The sequence below is a fragment of the Erpetoichthys calabaricus genome, chromosome 1 (genome assembly GCF_900747795.2).
Source record: "Erpetoichthys calabaricus chromosome 1, fErpCal1.3, whole genome shotgun sequence".
Classification (NCBI taxonomy): Eukaryota; Metazoa; Chordata; class Cladistia; order Polypteriformes; family Polypteridae; genus Erpetoichthys; species Erpetoichthys calabaricus.
Genome location: NC_041394.2, coordinates 180961924 through 180985066, shown reverse-complemented (window position 1 = coordinate 180985066; position 23143 = coordinate 180961924). Strand labels below are relative to the sequence as shown.

Below are 23143 nucleotides of genomic sequence, written 5' to 3'. Positions count from 1 at the left end.
GTGTGTGTGTTCGCTCTGTGATGGACTGCTACCCTGCCCCAGGATTGTTCCCGCCTTACACCTGATGCCTGTTAGGATCGGCTTCAACTTCCCCAGCAGTTAACCACATAATTCAAGTAACTGAAAAAACCTAGAAAACCTCTACACATTAAGTACATCAGCACAGCAATGTCTGAAAAAGAAAATTCCTACACATTTGTTTTTCTTTCTCAATTCTTTTATGTATTTGTACGTTGTAACAATATAACTACAACAATATGACTTTTTAAAATTTGCCTTAATGTTCTGGCATTGTGGAGTTTGCAGTTGATGATTAAAAAGCCTTTAGCTGTTTGGAGGAAAGTACCGCTTTCATTTCTTGTGTGTCCTGCTGCACTTTATTTGCAAAACTGTATGCGCTGCTTTTCTCACCACAGAATTGTTTTGCTGTCACAAATTACACTTTATAATTGTTACCTTTAAGGTGGACAAGTGATATTTAGGTATGGTTCGGATTACTTGCTTGTCATGAATATGCTAGGAGTGTATAATAATTGCCGATTTTGAAATTTAATTTCTATATACAGCACACTGTTTCTAGTTGTGTGTTTATGTGTATATTCTACATATGCCTGCCAAAGTACAACATGCATTTTTGTTTGTTTTTTTATTTTCTAATTTAGGTAAATTACACTTCTACCTAAGTAAGTACTTTTTTTTTTTTACTTGTGTAGTATTCATGTCAGTTTCCTTCATTTGTACCTATGTAAATTTTCTCTACATAATAACGCTTCTACTTAAGTAGAATTTTAAGTACTCTTTTCACTTTTCCCTTTGTTTCCCCTACAGATTGATAAAGTTTAAAATGTTGCGACTTTTTGCTGTACTCGTATACACACCAGCTAAGTGGCTCTGATCTTTTCATTTCCTCTGACTTTTTGGTTGTCCCACGTGTGCGCTGTTGGCCCTCTGACACTCCTCAAGGTTTCTTTGCCTCCCCAATTCCTTAGATGCTGTGCCTCGCTGCACTGCAGCACACTGTTGCCGGCAAATACGTTTCTTATCTTTTGCTTGTGACATTAGTTTAACCCTGCAACCCGCCATCATTTTCTTTCTCCGTGCACACAGAATTTTTTAGCATTTATCTTTAATTCAGTTTTAATCTCACTTCCTAACATAACTGTAATTGTGCATGAGGCAGGCAGTACTGGTTTTGCATTGAAAGTCAAGTTGGCTTTTCATTTCTTCACAATCGACATGGCTGCAAAGAAATTCAAGAAACACAAGTTCATAGTTCCCTTTTTAACAATACAAGAGCTTGGTTCAACCTGCAACAGAGTCTCCAACCCCCCCACCATTTCCTTAGTGGATCAGCATTACAGTTTTATCTAACCAGGGCCACAGAGGGGGAAGGCTGTCCCAATAGCACTGAGCACAAGGACAAGACGCCAGGTCATCATATGGCACACTTAAGTACAAATGCACACTCAGTCCAACACAGTCACTCTAGAGCTGCACAGAATCCTAACACAGGCGTCTCTCAAATACACAAGGAACACTTGACTCCCATCAGGAAATCCCATGCAGGTACAGAAGAAAGTGTAACATTCATGCAGACAGTGACCAGGGCCACGATTTGAGCCCAGGACTACCCAGAATGTGGGAGCAGAACTAACAATATTGCACAAGTCGCTACCTGTAAAACAATACCTTCAAAAAGTGAATTTGTACTTGACACAGAAATGTCAAAAATCACAGTTTTCACTTTCTCTTTATCTTTATATCTATGCATGGATGACACTTTAGATTTCACAAAAATTGAATCTTGCAGGTATATTCCGAAAAACAGCATATAGGATAAAGCTAAAAGTACAATGCACTTTATTATTAAAAAATTCCTTATAGGCCTACTACAAACATTCATGCCGATTACCCCCAACTGGATGTAACCGACAGACAGAAATGTTCTTACATTTGATTAGATACTTTATTAACCCCCTAGGGGAATATATTATAAAGAAATAAACATTTTTTTCTATTTAATTTGTAAGTTATAGCTTGTTTGTCTGTTACTATAATTATATAGCATTTTCTAGGATTCTTAGTAGTGCTAATTATTGCAAACGCACCCACTACTGGAATGAAAAAGCATTGCATTTTATTAATCCATCCATCCATCCATTATCCAACTCGCTATATCCTAACTACAGGGTCACGGAGGTCTGCTGGAGCCAATCCCAGCCAACAGAGGGCGCAAGGCAGGAAACAAACCCCGGGCAGGGCATCAGCCCACCGCAGGGCACACATCAGCACACACTAGGGACAATTTAAGATTGCCAATGCACCTAACCTGCATGTCTTTGGACTGTGGGAGGAAACCGGAGCACCCGGAGGAAACCCACGCAGACATGGGGAGAACATGCAAACTCCACGTAGGTCTCCTTACTGCGAGACAGCAGTGCTACCACTGCGCCACCATGCCGCCTTTATTAATCCATACAGGGCAAAATACAAGGGACATTCCAAAAGTTTCTGCGCCTTTATATTTTTTTGTTGGAAATGGTGAAGGCAGAAGGAGTAGTAATTAGGCATTAAAAAGTTGGTAAAACGCTGGGAAAATTGCACTGCCAATGAAGGTGGCTATGCAGAAAAGTGATGGAATTTGTTTTTGAAACTCTTAATAAATAGAGTTAAAAGAAAGTGCTGAAACTTTTTGAACTTCCCTCGTAGATTCCAATGGATGGCACATCACAAGCATTTATGTTTAATACTTCTGACAAAATGTAGCTGCTAGACAGACAGAAATTGGCAATCGTCTATCTACTATACGTACAGCTCTTTTATATTTCACAAATTTAAACCTTGCACATCCATTCCCAAGCAACATACAACACAAAGCTACACACCATGCAGAGATAAATGCAGTGAATATACAGAAGGTAATAAAAACAAACACCAAAAACTCTACTTCAAACATCATGCGTATACAGATTGTAAGGCTGATGTAGTTGTGTGTGTATTTATAACCATATCACTGTATATTACATATTACATTTCTGCATGCAAGCACATTTGACATTTCCTCCATCTGCTTTGCATGCCAAAGTTTTTAATATTTTTGGTATTTGTTTATTATTGCCAGTTTTTTACACATGGCCAAGCAAGTTAAAGGTCTTAATACAGAAAAGGAAGGAAAAATAATTATCAATGAAGACAAAGTATTCACTCAAAATATTTTGTATAAGGAAGTATTTACTGCTTAAATATCCACTTTAGGGAGGCACGGTGGCGCAGTGGTAGTCCTGCTGCTTTGCAGTAAGGAGACCTGGGTTAGCTTCCCGGCTCCTACCTGCGTGGAGTTTGCATGTTCTCCCCATGTCTGCGTAAATTTCCTCCCACAGTCCAAAGACATGCAGGTTAGGTGGATTGGTGGTCCTACATTGTCCCTAGTGTGTGTGTGGGTTTGTGCCCTGCGGTGGGCTGGCACCCTGCCCAGGCTTTGTTCCTGCCTTGCGCCCTGTGTTGGCTGGGATTGGCTTCATCAGACCCCCGTGACCCTGTAGTTAGGATATAGCGGGTTGGATAATGTATGGATAGAATATCCACTTTAATAAAAGGACAAGAGTCTGTGTGGCCTCCTGTTGCTATGTCTCTGCTACCCAACAGATGGAACATCACAAGCATTAGCACTGCTTTTACAAACCCTGTACCTAATGGCATGTAATAAAGACATAGCAGCCAGATGGACACACTGCAGTACAAACCTTAACACTGAATACGTCCAATAGAGACTAACTGCTGGACTTACAAAAATCAGCTTATCCAGCTTAATAAAAGGATACGTGTTTGTTCGTTTGCTATGTCTCACTCATTCCAACAGATGGTGCATCACAAACATTTGTAGTAATGCACTTTATTACTATCAATGTTTCTGTTGCTCCATCTGTTGGAACGGCAAATGCAATGCAATTTATTACTACATGCATTACAATACAGTGGATGATGCATTGCAAATGCTAACACTGAGGCCTACGTTAAATGCTTTGATTTCAACCTGTCTTACACAGAACACAGCTAATGTATGTTTAATTGAATAAGGAGTTACATAAGCATACAAGTACTGTATATATGCAACAAGTAGGTTAAATGTATACATTGAAGCCTGTAAGTGTGCATTTTATTTATCAGTTCTCTCATCCTTCTTTTGCGCTGTGCAGCTGTCCACTATTAGTCTCTTATCCATTGATGGCAGGACGTGTTGTTATGGCTACTTAAATATACAGTAAGAGGAAAGAATTGTTTGCGGCACAAGTTCTACTTTCACAAAAAAAAAACATGTTTTGATCTCTCTAATTTTTGGAAACATGTCCGTTCATCTGTCTGTAGTAATACTTTTGTGCACACCATAGCCTGAGAACAAACTGATTCTTATGAACGTTTGTAGATAATTTGCACTTATGTAGTCTTACAGGTCGATTAGTTTATGGGGAAACTCAAACTATTCAGCTTCAAGCTTTATAAAATTCAAAGTTTTCAAAGCAGATATTCACATTTGCCAAGCCATTGCTCAGAGGTTCAGAGCAAATGGCTCACCCTAGTGGGGCTTTAAAAGAAAACCTTTAGTGAGCTTTGAGATGCAATAGTAGTACTGCAGCTTGCATATATTTTAGTAAATTCATACTGTATTCTGTACTCATGTTGCAAATATAGAGAAAGTCGTGGGGGGGGGCATCAGATTTTGTTTGATTCTAAGAAATAATAAGCTAAACAAAGGGACTTCTGCTATTCTATGCTGTTAACAGAGCTCTTTAAGGAGCGAATGATCTCAAAATCTGTCATTCGTGTTTATTCGCTGTTTCCTGTGAGCAAAAACTAGTGATGTAAAGTGAGGGCCTCAAGTGCAGTCGAGGGCTGCAGTAGCTGCAAGTGTTTGTTAAAACCCAATTTCAGCATTTAAAGCCCATCCTTACCGATAATATAATTCATTAATGAACTGTGTTATTCTTATATTGTATGGTTTTGCTTTTTGAGAATACCAATCAGATGATTTGTGTACTGGGACAGACCCCTGACCTACAATACAGTTTTGCTGGGTAATGTGTGGTTGTTTTAGATATTTTGCTAAATACATTTTTAAAGGTAAAGACTCATAACAATATATTGTAGGATTCAAATGTCCAGCTAGACCAACCAAGCAATGCTTTTGGGCCATCTAACACATACTGTAAGCTAAAACCACTGGACAAATTCTCATTTTCAATCTAGCTATTCAGAGGAGTTTCATTCCGTAAAGCTGCTTATTTTTCCAAGAAGAACACTGAAGAATACAGCAATTCTCAAACAGCCAGCTAACCTTCTGAGATGATTCACACATTCACTCCCAACCCAAACTGATTTACATTGCTGTCCTAAATTGAACTCCATGTCATTGATTGTTAATATCAGAAAAACTATAAAATGGATTTTTTTTATTGTTGATATTTCTGTGGAAATTTCAAATAATAGATTTCCTATTCAGATATATTACAACAGCAGTATCAGTCATGCAAGTATCCTGGGCTCAATACCTGAAACTATCATCCCATAAGAAAAGCATGGAAAATATTACAGCAATTTTAGAAGAGATTATGGCAGATGGAATGCTTAAGGTCGTAGAGGTACATCATACTGTTTGATAATATTTAGGAAAATATAACACAGGCTTCAGAAGATGTTGTGAGATCTACTTCTGGGTTGTTATTTTCCATTAGAAAGGCATTGAACACAGTTCTGGGCGACATATTTGGAAAACACTTGATGATATCAAAGTGGCATACTAACTTAGAGATAAATACAGTAAGTTATAGTATAGCCATTGTGATGAGGTTTTTGATCATGATAAATGCTCTCTGTTTAATTCCAAAAAAATAAAAATATCATTCTATAGGAAAGAATGGGAATAATTGCAGATATTATAGGAAATATACAAGCTATAAAATCCAGAATTCAATTTACAAAGGTTGTGCTTTTAGAATGTGGTGGAATACCTTTCATTCAACTCCAGATAAGGCGGATTGTGGTGATGGACATGTAGTGGCAAATTCGATCAGATTGATTAGTCCAAGAAAATTAATGGTACAGCCTCTTATGAAAGCAATGTAAAGATTACAAAGAGAAAACACCATGAAGACCTTGGCCACCAGCCAGTCTCCTAAATCAACCCAAAGGCTTACAGAATGCAGGCGACCACCAGCTAGTGTATACTGTGCAAGACGTCTTGGTAAGGACTTGGATTCCATAATATTTCACTTATCCAGGACAGGAGTGAAGCAGTTTGGGCTATCAATGGCACTGCTCTAAAAAGATGCCATGTTGACCTGGCTGTTTAATAGGAAGACTGTCAGGGGCTGCAGGGACTCCTGGTGCCAATCCCGGAGGCTCTTACCTGGTGTTCTTTGTTCAATTGGAAAACAGCCTCTGACCTAGAGATGGTTGCATAAAGGCTGAAGGTTAGAAGCCCTTTTAGGCCAGAAGGCCATTCATCTTGGGGTCAGGAGTAGCAAAAGAATAGGATTTGATATGGAAACAAGGTGCTGTTGGAAGGGAGAAGGAAAAGTGTTTTAGGATATTGAGGCAGGTAAGTGCAACTGGCACCATTACTGATAGGAAAGCCAAAGGGAACTGGTTAGAAAAGATCAAATGGGCCAGGAGGGACATTATTTCCCCTTTTGTTACTTAGTATTGCCTACTCTTATTTTTATATTTTTCTTTATTCATCTTGTAAAGCACTTTGAGCAACATCATTTGTATGAAAATGTGCTACATAAATAAATGTTTTGTATGATACTCTGAAGTTTCATGTGTTCTCTCTGCCTTGCATTTACTTATATTCTGGGTTTGGGGGACACCATGAAGATGTCCTACTACTCTATACCAACAAATATTTATACGAGGGACATTCAAAAAGTTTCCGCACATTTATATTTTTGTTGGAAACGGTGAAGGCGGGAGGAGTAGTAATTGGGCATTAAAAGTACGACGCTGGGAAATTTGCATTGCAAATGAAGGTAACTACACTGCCTGACCAAAAAAAAAAGTCGCCACCTGGATTTAATTAAGCTAATAGGTACGAGCCTCCTATTGGATAATTACTGCATGGGCGATTATCTTTCAGCTGGCAACAAGTTATTTAACCCCAACTGGTGCAATGAGTTGCTTCTCATTTCTTAAACAACCATGTCGAAAGACACATCTCGTGGTCGTGGAAAAGATGTTAGTCTGTTTGAGAAGGGTCAAATCATTGGCATGCATCAAGCAGAGAAAACATCTAAGGAGATTGCAGAAACTACTAAAATTGGGTTTAGAACTGTCCAACGCATTATTAAAAACTGGAAGGATAGTGGGGACCCATTGTCTTCAAGGAAGAAATGTGGCCGGAAAAAAATCCTGAATGATTGTGATCGGCGATCACTTAAACGTTTGGTGAAATCAAATCGAAGAAAAATAACAGTAGAACTCAGGTCTATGTTTAATAGTGAAAGTAAGAGCATTTCCACACACACAATGCGAAGGGAACTCAAGGGATTGGGACTGAACAGCTGTGTAGCCGTAAGGCACGGGCATATTCCAAGATGACAATGCCAGGATTCATCGGGCTCAAATTGTGAAAGAGTGGTTCAGGGAGCATGAGACATCATTTTCACACATGGATTGGCCACCACAGAGTCCAGACCATAACCCAATTGAGAATCTTTGGGATGTGCTGGAGAAGGCTTTGCGCAGCGGTCAGACTCTACCATCATCAGTGCAAGATCTTGGTGAAAAATTAATGCAACACTGGATGGAACTAAATCTTGTGACATTGCAGAAGCTTATCGAAACAATGCCACAGCAAATGCGTGCCGTAATCAAAGGTAAAGGCGGTTCAACGAAATATTAGAGTGCGTGACCTTTTTTTTTGGTGGCGACTTTTTTTTTTGGCCAAGCAGTGTATGTAGAAAAGTGATGCAATTTGTTGTTGAAATTCTTCATAAATAGAGTTACAACCCTGTGAGTCCATTATAGTAGGAATATATGCAGCTACATTTTATGGATTATGAATTATTGACTGACCAATAAATTAAGTTTGGCCAGTTTTTGAAGCACTTGGGAAATTTTTGTCCCATGCAAACTTTCTTACATCACGGTCACATTCTCCAAAGGCCTTTTCTTCTGGGTAGTGCCCCATATTTTCTTACATTATCATTTAAAAATGCCTTAGTGTAACACAGGATGTAGCTCCTCTTGACTCTGAAATGGATGAATAGATAGATGAAGAGCATAGCACAATAAAATTAGAAAAAAGATTCAGGAGTGGCAACAACTGTACATACCGGAGGTTCTGTTTGAACGGAATGGAAACCAAAAGATGCTACAGGGCCGACCAAAAAGGCTAAAGGTTAATTTCACAATGAAAACTCAAAAATAGGAAACACAATAGCTTCAAGTGAGGAACTAGGAAGCAGCACAGAGGTAAAGAAGAAGGAAGAAGGAGGAAGAAGCAAAGCAAAGGAATAAATAGGAAGATAGAAGCCGATGTTGTTGAGAAAATTAAAAGATGAGGTGGTCATTCAGTAGTGAGAAAAACCTGAGCATCTTCATCTGAAACCCTACCCTGGTAGCATTGGACACAAGGCAGGGCGTCAGGTTCAGGGCTCCCTCATACCCGGGCTAATTTCATTAAGATAATCTGCAAAACTTTAAGGATGACAACCCACAGAGACACAAGAAAAATCTGTGATCTCCACACAGCCCTCATCTGGGTGTAGGTCTTGAAAACAAGACACTGGATCTGTGAGGTGGAGGCACTAACCACTGCATCATTATGACCCTCAGAACCACGAGGTGAGAAAAAAAGTAAAGGACTCCATAAATAAGGCATCTGCAACGTGATGTAAAACTGAAGGGTGGAACAAGGTGTTTGGAAGAAAAGGAGGAGAAATGGGGTGCAAGGATTGGTTTTTAGTTGAGTAGCTCTTTTGGAGTGAATATTATAGAATCTGCTTTTGATTAAATTCTACACTATAACACAAATAGGGGTAAAGGGATGAAGGACATAAGAGTAGAAGGTTTAGATGAACTTTCCTGGGTTAGAAAAGGCTGTAGAGAATAGAACTGTAGGCCCATTCACACTAGCACTCCAGTGGAGGTTTTAATGGACCACCCAATCCTGGTTGGTTTTACCATGTCCAGTCAACAGCATTGATTTAGCAATAGTAAAACATACACAAGCTTCAAAAAGTTGTATTAACAGGTGCGATACAGCCATGGCAGTTTTATAAAGAAATGGAGAACAGATTTTAAAACAAACACTTCGAGATTATGATCAATATTCACTTGATCTTCATCTCTTGTGCTTCCAGGGCTAACTATCTGATCCACCCAAAGGGAAGCCATGTAATAAGCTGCAAACAATCCGCCGATAGTTTGTGGAAGTTCAAAATGTCTGTGTCAAAACAATACCAGCTACTCTCCATGACACCATAAACAGATTAATGATTAGAGCACTAGTCTTGTGTTGAATGGCTAATGTGGGTTTGAGGACTTGTAAAATACAGATACAGTGAATTATGAGCAGTCTTCATGGTGCTTGGATTTATCCAGCTAATAAACAGATAATGGTTACTGTTTGTATTTTGAGTTTTGTATTTGAGTGTAAATGTACAGTATGTGCACTACAATAAACTTGCATAGAGAAGTATACAGAAAAAGCATTTGATATGATTGAATGGAACTACCTTTTCACTGCATTGGAGAAATTTGGGTTTGGCCCGAATATTTGTGCATGGATCAAACTGCTGTACTGTACACCAGTCCAGAAGCTTCAGTCTGTATTAACAACATTTGTTCAGACTACTTTAAACTAGAATGTGGCACCAGACAAGGATGCCCCTTGTCACCACTGCTGTTTGCAATCGCCATTGAACCACTGGCGGTTCACTGTCGAAATTCTTATCAGATAAAGGGGATTATCCGAGAAGGACTGGAACAGAAAATTTCTCTATATGCAGATGATATGGTTTTATATATCAAACCCAGAAAACACTGTCCCTGTAGTTTTAACAGCAATAACAGAATTTCAAAAGATATCTGGTCTTAGAATTAATCTGAAAAAAAGTATACTCTTTCCAGTGAATTCACAAGCATATAATATTAGATTGGACACCCTACCTTTTACCATAGCAGATCAGTTTAAATACCTAGGTGTAAATATCACAAGTAAACATAAAGCTCTTTATCAACAAAATTTTGCCGTCTGTATGGAAAAAATTAAGCAAGACTTGCATAGATGGTCAGCCCTTCATCTCACTCTAGCCGGAAGAATTAACATTAAGATGAATATCCTACCTAAACTTCTTTTTTTATTTCAAAACATTCCAATAAATATCAATAAATTATTTTTTAAACAGTTAGATTCAACAATAACCTCATTCATTTGGAACTCAAAACACCCATGTATCCGAAGAGCGACCCTACAAAGACCTCAGGCAGAAGGTGGCATGGCTTTACCTAATTTTCAGTTTTATATAATAATAATAATATTGTTGTCAGCTATCAAGAAGGACATATAACACTGTATGTTGATTAGAAGCCAATGTCCCCAGGACACGTTAATTTTCAAAGGAGGCAGGCAATTCTGTATCGCAATATTCAATGTTGATGAGATACCAATCAAAACAGTTTATTTTTCAAAGTAGGTGGCTCTTTTGCAAGACAAGTAAACATCTACGTCCTGTAGACAGCCACCAACAATAACCTGTAACAGAATTAATCAGGAAATTTGCTTTTTCACTTATCACCCCAGTCTCAGCAAAGGGTGTCTATCGCCCCTTCATCTTTTGGCTTTTACATTTATTATTTACATGTCTTTTGCCTAACAAAAAAGAAACTCACCCATTGTACAAAAATGTTCCCCTGTGATGCATATACAGTACCTCACAAAAGTGAGTACACCCCTCACATTTTTGTAATTATTTTATTATATCTTTTTATAGGACAACACTGAAGATATGACATTTTGATACAATGTAAAGTAGTCTGTGTACAGCTTGTATAACAGTGTAAATTTGTTGTCCCCTCAAAATAACTCAACACACAGCCATTAATATCTAAACTGCTGGCAACAAAAGTGAGTACACCTCTAAGTGAAAAATGTTCAAGTTGTGCCCAATTAGCCATTTTCCCTTCCCGGTGTCATGTAAGTCATTGGTGTTACAACATCTCAGGTGTGAATGGGGAACAGGTGTGTTAAATTTGGTGTTATCACTCCCACACTGGTCACTGGAAGTTCAACATGGCACCTCATGGCAAAGAACTCTGAGGATCTGAAAAAAAGAATTGTTGCTCTACATAAAGATGGCCTAGGCTATAAGAAGATTGCCAACACCCAAAGAAGTTGAGTGCACGTACTCAGTGTCATATCCAGAGGTTGTCTTTTGAAAATAGACGTATGAGTGCTGCCAGCATTGCTGCAGAGATTGAAGGGGTGGGGGTGGGGGTCAGCCTGTCAGTGCTCAGACCATACGCCGCACACTGCATCGAATTGATCTGCATGGCTGCCGTCCCAGAAGGAAGCCTCTTCTAAAGATGATGCACAAGAAAGCCCGCAAACAGTTTGCTGAAGACAAGCAGACTAAAGACATGGATTACTGTACTGTGGTCTGATGAGACCAAGATAAACTTATTTGGTTCTAATGGTGTCAAGTGTGTGTGGCGGCAACCAGGTGAGGAGTACAAAGACAAGTGTGTCGTGCCTACAGTCAAGCATGGTGGTGGGAGTGTCATGGTTTGGGGATGCATGAGTGCTGTCGGCACTGGGGAGCTACAGTTCATTGAGGGAACCATGAATACCAACATGTACTGTGACATACTGAAGCAGAAACTGGGCCACAGGGCAGTATTCCAACATTATAACGACCCCAAACACACCTCCAAGACGACAACTGCCTTGCTAAAGAAACTGATGGTAAAGGTGCTGGACTGGCCAAGCATGTCTCCAGACCTAAACCCTATTGAGCATCTGTGGGGCATCCTCAAACGGAAGGTGGAGGAGCGCAAGGTCTCTCACATCCACCAGCTCCGTGATGTCCTCATGGAGGAGTGGAAGAGGATTCCAGTGGCAACCTGTGAAGCTCTAGTGAACTTCATGCCCAGGAGAGTTAAGGCAGTGCTGAAAAATAATGGTGGCCACACAAAATAGACACTTTGGGAACAGTTTGGACATTTTTCCACTTAGGGGTGTACTCAGTTTTGTTGCCAGCGGTTTAGACATTAATGGCTGTGTGTTGAGTTATTTTGAGGGGACAGCAAATTTACACTGTTATACAAGCTGTACACGAACTACTTTACATTATATTAAAATGTCATATCTTCAGTGTTGTCCCATGAAAAGATATAATAAAATATTTACAAAAATGTGTGTACTTACTTTTGTGAGATACTAATATATACATAATAGGCTAGTCTTTATGGCACATTAAAAAAAAAAATAGAGTACAGCAAGGATCCCAAGATGTGAATTGGTGTTGCATTCTGAGCACAGGTTCATTTCTAGTCTTATAATGAAATCTTCATTTACACTTTTTTCCTTTTATACATTATTAGGTGTACTACCCATCTAATGTAAGTATTCAATATAGACCTTAGCGTTAACATGTACAGTGCACCATCTACTCAATATAAAAGATCAATTGGAATATAGTTTGTAAGACATATAGTAATTCAATGCATTCCATTTGCCATTCCAACAGATGGGACATCACAAACATCTGCAGTAAGAAAATGCTTTACTACAAGTGCTTGTGAAATGCCATCTGTTGGAATGATAAATCCAACACATTTCTTTGTTATATGCCATTCAATCTGGGATTTGTAAAAGCAATGTTAATGTTTGTGGTGTGCCATCTGTTGGAATAACAAATGCAATGCATTTTATTACTACAAATGTTTGTGATGTGCCATCTCTTGGAAGGACACAGACATAGCAACTGAACAGAAACACCAATACTCGTCCTTTCATTAAGGTAGAGTTTTTTGCAATGCTGAAATTTAAATGAAATTTAGGAAAGAAAACAAGACCAATACTGAGAGAGACTGTAGGTAGCATAGATATTAGCCACATTTTGAAAATGGAGCAGAAGCAGGTATTTTTTGTGAAATCAGTGTTGTTTTGTGGTAAAACTGATGTTTCTTTCTTCTTACTTTAGTGGTTCTGCAATCTGCCACTGCTGGACTCCAGCTTTCACTTAAAAGTCTGATAAACAGCATGTATCATTTACGCAGATGACACTTGTATGTCTGTATTACTAGGGTGTTGTACCGTGTTAGCCATTATGAATGTAGAGAAAAGCCAAGCAAAATGACACCTTTTATTGGCTAACTAAAAAGATTACAATATGCAAGCTTTCAAGGCAACTCAGGCCCCTTCTTCAGGCAAGATGTAATTCTCGAAAGCCTGCATAATGTAATCTGTTTAGTTAGCCAAAAAAAGGTGTCATTTTGCTTGGCTTTTCTCTACGCAGATGACACTGAAAAACAAGTAACCTCTGACTTTTAAAAAAAGATTTTTTGGGCAACCATATGAAACATTGAAAACATTATATACTGTATACAAAAGATATGTGAAAATTTGAGGTGCCTTTTAAAATAGGTGGGTTCTGTACCTCCATGATGGAGGGCAGCAATGCATTGAGGAGGCGGACGAGCTGGTTAGTCACAGATTGTTTAAACTGAGTAAAACTGGGCAGTGAGTTTACGACAGGTCAGGTTTAGAACTTCACATGAAAGAATAAACAGTAGTATTAATACAGTTATACAAGGTAGCTTTGAAAATACCCACCCACAGTTAATAAGCCAAAATAAAATAAGTAATACATTAAAAACGTTTAAGCCCAATGCTAGAAGTATTAAGAACACAACAAGTGACTTGGAGACAAGTATAACTGCACATAATATTCATATTATAGAAATAACAAACCTGGTTAAATCCAAGGGATGTGGGGGAGTATAACAGATGATTACACATTATTAAGAAAACACATGCAAAAATCAAAGAGGTGGGTTACAGGCACCATTTGTGTAAGATAATTGAAGCACATGTCTGCTTTCATTGGGTTATAAATCTCATCTTTGTGAGGATGTTGCGACCTGATAAGCGAGCAGCAAGGCCTGATATTGGGAATGTTTCACAGACTGAGTAATGCAGGTAATCGTGTCTAAAATATTAACTGTGCAAACTTTACAAACAGCAGAGCACAAGAACAGAAATTTATTGGCTTAATCAGAGATTGTTTGTCAAAACACCAATAAAAGGTGAAGCCTGTCTAGATGTATCGTCTTGTATCTATTGTCTTATAGTAACATAATACTATAATGTTTTTATGGTATAGGCCCCTTTCAAAAGCTAAAACAGGCATATTTTGAGCAGTTGCAGGAATGTATAAAAAAAGATAAACTGGAACAAACTTTTAAGTGTGGAGATGGTTGAGAAGTATTGGAGCACGTTTAAAAGAATTTAATGTACCTGTAACGAATTTGAGCATACAAGATAAATAACTCCATCCGTAGCATATTTGAGAGTATGACAGCAAAGATTAAAAAGGATACGACAAAAGCTAACACACTTTTATTTTAAGCAGAATATTACTGTGGCATGCTACTCAATCAAGGAAATAATAGCATAACAGATATAACCATTTACTTCAAAATCAATCCAAAGAAAACAAAGAAAAACAAATACAAATAATAAAAAAAAACAATATTTAACCCCCACACAAGAGCAAGAGGAAAAACAAGAGATATGAGCAGAAAACCTGCAGTTAACTTTTTAAATATAATAACTGGCCAAATATGAGCGAGCATATAAATTAATTCTTGCTGTGTTTTAAAAAGGTATTGGATGTATCCTCAAAGAAAATTTGATTTGTTCTAATGTAAGATAATATAATATGGAATGTCTAAGAGCCATTTGTTAGTTAGTTAGGTTAGGTTAAATTTATAGAAATATTTTCTTAGTTATGTTAGAATCTATGCCAATTTATTAGTGTATAGTCAATGGGAGGTTCTATCATAACTCTCACAAGCTAAATTTAAAATGGAATTTTGTAATTATTTCTTGTCCTTCCAACTATAGACTAGTTCCATGATCTGCCTTGCAGTTGGTGAAGCATGGAAGACAAACAGTTTCAAACCGTATGTACACAACGTACTGAATGTACTAAGTGAAGCCGATGTAAGCTTGCCGTTGAGAAATAACACAACCTTTAAGCATAGAAAGTAATAGATGTTTAACACAAGAAAGCTAAGATTGTAGAAGAAACCTTTTTTCCTTATTTGTCTTTTATTCTGCATGTATAATACTTTCTTCAGAAATTTTGTAATTTGTTCCTTTTTAAATTTTAATGGAACCATTTTAAAATGGAACTTTATTGGACTGAGAAATTTCTTATGTTATGTGTTCGACTCATGCTGGATCCTACCTTGCCAACTCAGTAGTTGCTCGAATTTTGGAACCTGGAAAAGTCATAGCTACGACATCAGTGACCCACAGAGTTGTAAATGGCTGGGTTGGGATTCTTTCAGTTGTGCAGGATAAGTTTACATGCTAGTAGTGTGATGTAGGCATTACCTTCGATTATCTCTGTGCACTTTAATGTCATCCGGGAGTTCCCCAAATAGTGCTGTTAATATATTAGGAGTGATTGTGACCCCAAGGCTGTCTGAGACTTTTTGCCCAAAAATTATGTCAATTCATTTCAATTAACATATCCTAAATTAAAAAAAAAAAAAAACCTTTTGAAATAAGTCTGCTTGAGCATACCTGGTCATAGTTCTCTTCATGAAATGAGACTTGCAAACCTACTTATGACAAATGTTAGGGCATAAGAGAAGTGAAAGGCAAACTTTATTACAGTGACAGCTCATTATGGATATCAGGTGAATGTGGCACTCTGATGGTTAATTATTGGGCGACCAGATTTTGAAGGTCCCAAACTGGGACACTTGTGTAGCATACATGCCCACAGATAAAGCCTATCCTCATTTGTTTAATGTCTGCATTATCTCATCATCAGTGGCAATAGTTCAGAACAAAAGCAAAAAAACAAACTTTCAAAAATGAACACATAGGATTCCACACAGTGCTTGATGTGGAAACAAATAAATGGCAGTACTGTGTCCTGAGTGTTGCTTAGTCACCCTTACAATGCTGTTCAAATTTAAAACAACTAAAGCCTTCCCCCTTCGAAACTGTGACCCCCACTATTATTCGTATAAATATATTGCGAGGGGGTTTGTCTTGAAAGAGCAATGTTTTATTACATGGATAGCCTGTTAAAACCAGGACATTATGATATTCTTCAGTTATTTATCAGGAAGCAAAGCCTAAAAACAGGAGTGTCGCGGTCACCCTAGTAAAATATAGTGTCATTGAAACAGTAGATCATTGTAATCTGCATACAATGAAGCTGTGAGGTTGGTCTAGTGTAAGGTTAATACTGATATATTTTTTATTTTCTCCATGCACAATGGCTTACACTCTACAAGGTACTCCACTCACATCTAGATAATCTTTTGTTTTCTGTACTTGCATTTTATACTCTTACAAGATCATTTAACTTACCTGTTATGACTTAAAGGATCTGGACGACTGAGGTGCTGATGCACAGGTTTCTTTTTTGTTTGCACTCCAGCCACAGAGAAGACTGCTGCTTCACCACCTGAGGCCACAGGTTCAACACGCCCTCGACCCTCTGCAGTTTGCATATCAGGAGAAGGTGGGAGCAGAGGATGCCATCATCTATATGCTACACTGATCCCTCTCTCACTTGGACAGAGGCAGTGGTACTGTAAGAATTATGTTTCTAGACTTCTCTAGCGCTTTCAACACAATCCAACCTCTGCTCCTTAGGGACAAGCTGACAGAGATGGGAGTAGATTCATACCTGGTGGCATGGATCGTGGACTATCTTAAAGACAGACCTCAGTATGTGTGTCTTGGGAACTGCACGTCTGACATTGTGGTCAGCAACACAGGAGCGCCACAAGGGACTGTACTTTTTCCGATCCTGTTCAGCCTATATACATCGGACTTCCAACACAACTCAGAGTCCTGCCACATGCAAAAGTTCGCTGATGACACTGCTATCATGGGCTGCATCAGGAGTGGGCAGGAGGAGGAGTATAGGGACCTAATCAATGACTTTGTTAAATGGTGCGACTCAAACCACCTACACCTGAACACCAACAAAACCAAGGAGCTGGTGGTGGATTTTAGGAGGCCCAGACCCCTTATGGACCCCATGATGGACCATCAGAGGTGACTGTGTGCAGATGGTGCAGACCTATAAATACCTGGGAGTGCAGCTGGATGATAAATTAGACTGGACTGCCAATACTGATGCTCTTTGTAAGAAAGGACAGAGCCGGTTATACTTCCTTAGAAGGCTGGCGTCCTTCAACATCTGCAGTAAGATGCTGCAGATGTTCTATCAGACGGTTGTGGCGAGCACCCTCTTCTACGCGGTGGTGTGCTGGGGAGGCAGCATTAAGAAGAAAGACGCCTCACGCCTGGACAAACTGGTGAGGAAGGCAGGCTCTGTTGTTGGCATGGAGCTAGACAGTTTGACATCTGTGGCAGAGCGACGGGCGCTCAGCAGGCTCCTATCAATTATGGAAAATCCACTGCATCCACTGAACAGTGTCATCTCCAGACAGAAGAGCAGCTTCAGCGACAGACTGCTGTCACTGTCCTGCTCCACTGACAGACTGAGGAGATCGTTCCTCCCCCAAACTATGCGACTTTTCAGTTCCACCCGGGGGGGGTAAACGTTAACATTATATAAAGTTATTGTCTGTTGTTACCTGCATTGTTATCAATCTTTAATTTAATATTGTTTTTTGTATCAGTAAGGTGCTGCTTGAGTATGTGAATTTCCCCTTGGGATTAATAAAGTATCTATCTATCTATCTATCTATAGCAGAAAACAACTTGCTACGGAGCAGAATTCTGCACAGGTACAGGTGGACTTGCAGATGTAGGATTGCATGGCCAGCGTGCACGGAAACAGCCAGCAACAGTGACTTCGTACCCGCATACACAGTCCGCTGGTGTTTCAATAACTTATATTAGGGAACCATTTGCCGTTAGCAGTGGCTATCAGAGGTGAAAAAGGGGGAACTATACAAGCTGGCGTAAATACTGTCAAAATTGAAAAGGTAAACTAACTTGTACATGCACAAAATGCTTCCCTGTTTTAAAATAGACAGGCTCACAAATTCACCAGTGCTTTTCCATGGGAGATTTTGAAATTTTAAAACTCTGCAGCATGATCTGTTCAAGATCTCTCAATGAAAGTCAAACTGTCTTGACCAATTCCCTTGAGGAGTAAGTGAGCCACATTTCAACCAATTTGATTCATGGGGTCCCAAATTTTTACATACAGACAGAAACAGACATGGCTATTGCAATAGGTGCTCCATACATTATATGTGAGCACACCTAAAAAGACAGTACAGAAGACTACAACTAAGCTGGTTCTGGAAATAAGAGGCATGAGCTCTGAGAGGAGTCTGAGGGAGTTTAAACTGTGATTAAATGTTGACATGACTGGTGTTTACAATTATGAAGGGAATCAGTACAGTGGATCCCCTACAGCAACAAGAAACAGTAATATTTTGGGGACTTTCAAAACATTTCATTTGATGTTATTTTACAAGAGTTAGGTGACTAGAAATTGACATGCTATGATAAGTTGAATGGTCTGTTCTTGTCTTAACCATTGCAATATTCTAATATCCAGTTTATTACCATTTTTTGTCCGGGACTTAATAAAAAAATTATTAGAAAAGTATATATTTGTACAGGACAATGCACAAGTAAATTGGACAACTCGATAGATGAATGGATCAACAACTTAATGATCACAGAAGTGTGCTAAAAAGGTTTTGGACTTTTGATTTTGTTTAAGAAGTTTTCTTTAACTCATGCAAGATGTTTACTTTTTTTGTGACAGAGCCTATGAGAATGACGTAACTAGTCAGTAGTCTTTATTAAACTTTTGTACAGTGGATTATTAGATTTTGTATAATGGGTAAAACCACAATCTTCCCTTTAGATATGCACATTTGCACTACAAAATGACAATAACACATTACACACAAAAAGCCTTTTTTCCCCAAACAGCATAATTTATTATAAAGAAAAAAACAAACAAAAGTCGATTGCTTACAAAAACAATTTCACAGAAATTAAACACTCCAAACTCCAAATGCTGGCTCAGGATCTGACAACTATACCATAAGAAGCAGTCATTTGAAGTGAGGTACACTCAGTGCCCCAGTATGCATATGATGAAGTGTCTAAGAGGTTAAAGTGGTCTCTGTTAGAAGTCTGCAGAGACTTTTTGCTCTTCATACATCCTTCAGATGCACACGGCATGAAGCAGAAGCTGCACAGAGTAGAGTTCTAGGAGGAGAAAACACTATCCATCCACCCATCCATCCAGTTTCTGCCCTTGGTTTTTAACACAAGATCGGCAAAAGACAAAATTTACAAGTAATGTAAATTCAAAATATTACTGAGAGTTAACAAAAGCAAAAAGTAACTTTTTTCAGATTAAAAATATTCAAGACTATCCCCATTCTAGCCAGAATCATTGTCCTAAATGGACAGCACAATATGCAGTTCATAAAGTTCTTTATTTATACACAGACTACACCAGAATCATGATAGTATGACTGTAAACATTTGCAGGTACAAAAAAAAAAATGTATGGCAGGCTCTTTGGTAGATTATGACCAAAGAATGAACAAGACACATGTGGCACCATCTACGAAAAGCTCTTCCAGACATCTCCAAGTACTCGCTCATGTAGAGCTGGTGGAGTGTGATCAGTTCTGCATTACAATAATGCTGGGAATTAGGCACTTTGTGTTTCAAATCAGCCCAGCTCTTACACTAAGAAATTCAACAAGCCCAAGTGCTACAGTACCTAAGAGGAAGTTGGGCAAGCGATTTAATGTCTTATAAATAAAATGCCGGCTTTTCTGTGGCTCCATTTAATTCCAAACAATTGAAGCAGGTCAAATTTTTCAAGCTTGAGAAATGAAATGGGTCCTATTGATTGCAATTCCATAGAAGTGCCAAAACGGTCAAAGTGATCTGATAGGTATTAGTCGCATAAACCATGTATTTGTGTTTGAAGTGTTAGAACCCTAAGCTATGCAACATTTCAAAGGATATGCTATTCAGATCAAATTTCTATATTACTTATAAATGTCATAATCTGACCTGCACTATTTTATGTAATATATTTGGTCCTGGCCGATTCCAGCTAGAAGCAGCAGCACAATATAAATACTAAGGAGTTTATAAATAAACAATATATAATTATATGCTTAAGGGCCAGGGCAAGAATAATGCCCCATTTTTGGCACAAACTTCAAGTTGTACATAATAATCAACTGAACTGCTTTTATTGTACACATACTTCACTAACACAAATATATATGTTTCCAGAGGTAGTGTAACATATTAAAGTATAAAATAAATACATCCAGAGATGTTGTTGATTGCTACAGTTTCCAATTGCATCATACTTCATGTAACTAATGTAGAATTCAGAAGACAGGAGACAGCACACAGAACAGTAATTTTCCCAAAATGCCAGTTTTCCCATAGTGCAGCGTTATGACTGCTTACACAGAAGCTATCTAGATAACCAAAATCTGTTGAAAGACCCACATTTCATTTTCCACTTCAACCAACCAGAGAATTCTTTATTGGAATTAGCCTATTCTGTATATTTGTAATTAAACAGGGAGATTAGTTACTGTAATTTAATGGAGTATGTTGCTCTACATCCAAAATTTATGCTGTGGCTGTGTCAAGTGAAACGTTTTTGAAGTCACTTTACAGAAGATTTCCTAAATTGAAGAAGGTTAACAAAAAATATACCTTGGGTTTTGTTAGTATACAACTCACAAGACAATTAATTATATGAAAATGTGGTATCAAAAACGTTACACCCCAAACAGACATGGCAGAAAAATCACAATTTTGAATTCATTGACTTTAATATGTACACATGCCAGCCTGCACCTTAGATAACACATATACATATATAAGGGTGAAGATTAAAAGTGCAATAAAGTGCAGTAATCTTAAATTCATTAATCTTCACAAACTGAAACCTTTATTAAGAAGTAGTCTGCTTTAGCATTAATAGTCAAGTAAACCCCTGAGAAATAGCAGATGATTGATATTTCTTTTTTACTTTAAGGTGCAAACTAACACACACGGGTAGACTGGCACTCATAACAGAAGTGTTTAAGTGCTGAGATTTTGCCCCTCATGTTATGCACAACCAATGAAACCGTCAAGTATATCATATAAAAATTGCACAGGTGTAAATGCACTATGACCTACTGTGGGATTCAAAATTTTGCCAGGGCTAGAAATACAAAAGAAATGTCCCATAGATCATATAGAATCATAACATTTTTAAAGATTCTTCACAGTGTCTAGACGAAATACCCTGATACAACCCAGAAGCTAAACTGAGAGCCATGTCTGTACTCTACTGGACTCAACTCTACAAGGCCGCATTTTACTAAGATCCAGAAATGCCATCAAAGATTATGTTTTACACCTCATTGTGAAAGTGTATATATATACTCTGTAATATACAGTAATATGAAAAAGCTCACATCCCATACTTTCTCTTTACAATGACTCTGCAATCTAACTGTTCCCTTTATTGTTCCATGTAAATTAGACATTAACATCTATTCTACATGATATGCTGAAAAGTGTACTCCGAGTCAAGGCAGATCAATTAAAACAACTCAATGTCTTTAGCATATACAGTACTTGGTAGAAAAAACAAAAAAAATCAACTTACTTCTTAGGAAGAAAATAACCCTTATTTTCTAATAGTAACAAAAATGCAGTGTCATTTAGTAGAGTATGAACATACACACTAATGTGCATACAATTTACATGCATATTTAGATATGCATACAAAATGATATACACATATGCATGTATACAAGAAAATGAATGTATTTTAAATGCATATATACATGCAACCTGTATAGACATATAAGCAGCACTTCCCACACACCATTCATATTAAATATTCTCCCTCATGTATGTTACAAAATGGAAAAAAAAAAACAAATGACTAAATTAAATTGCTGTCTCTAAAACAAGAATGCCCATATGAAAAGCAAAAAAAAAACCACTTCCTACATATTATAATTTTTATAAATTAAAAGTAACCTTATTAATTTAATAGACCATGAGCATTAGACAAAGGCCTGCCTCTGTACCTCAGACCCATAATTCCAGTTCGCTCAAGTGTAATTGCAAAGTGTGCCAGTGAGTCCAACAGACCAATGGAGTTGGCTGTACCGTTACTTCAGTTCATAAATCTCAAACGTTACTTCTATGCATAGCTCTGTATATGCGTCTGTTCCACATTCCTCGCTTGGAGTGGTAGTGGTGATAAAAATGTCTCAGATGTATCCTTTCAACCTCTAGTCCAGCCTGTAAAATCCTGGAAGAGAAATAAATTCAGTCATGAAATTTGGAGTACCCAAACATTTGCTGTAGACTTACACATAGCAAAATGATGAAATGTTGAATGATGCCAGTCTCTTCAAAGTATCTGTGGCCAATACACTGTGGAATACGTAAAGATGACCATGTGTTCCACTCTTCCCAACATATCATGAAGGCAAGAATTTCGAGAATAAAACCCTTGTGTTCTTTCTCTGTCTAGTCAATTAACTCACACAACCAACACATGCAAATAAAGGAAAGTTCAATACAAGACAAAAAGAAGAAAAAAAAAAAGGTTGTCATCAAATCAATCATTCATTGTACCTCTTTGCAGTCTTCTGAAAACTACAATATAAATGGCAGCTACTAACATCGAAATTGTACTAGTACAGTTAAATGAAAATGCCACGTAAATAAAATGTCAAATTTGCCACCTCCATGCCAGCTCTATATTTATATTTTTTTATCTATACACACATACTATATATACTGTATATCAGTGGCCGACCGTCAGGGCCTACAAGGCTTTCTCTGCTGGCCTAAAAAAATATATGAATCACAAACTGATGTTAATTATATTTTGTC

At 38.0% G+C, this 23143-nt stretch overlaps 1 protein-coding gene and 1 long non-coding RNA gene across 3 annotated transcripts in view; one reads left to right on the top strand and one right to left on the bottom strand.

Annotated features, from left to right (window-relative positions):
• LOC127528963 (uncharacterized) overlaps positions 1 to 17965 on the top strand; it is a 29902-nt gene extending 11937 nt beyond the window's left edge. For both annotated transcript variants that reach the window (XR_007935646.1, XR_007935647.1), the window contains exon 3: positions 16686 to 17965. This is a non-coding gene — a long non-coding RNA (uncharacterized LOC127528963). The remainder of the gene's footprint in view (positions 1 to 16685) is intronic.
• A 2145-nt stretch (positions 17966 to 20110) lies between these two features.
• Positions 20111 to 23143, bottom strand: part of b4galnt3b (beta-1,4-N-acetyl-galactosaminyl transferase 3b) — a 216277-nt gene continuing 213244 nt past the window's right edge. Inside the window, exon 20 of the mRNA XM_051930747.1 lies at positions 20111 to 22553. Coding sequence (XP_051786707.1) covers positions 22430 to 22553 — 124 coding nt within the window. The 3' untranslated portion in view covers positions 20111 to 22429. The remainder of the gene's footprint in view (positions 22554 to 23143) is intronic.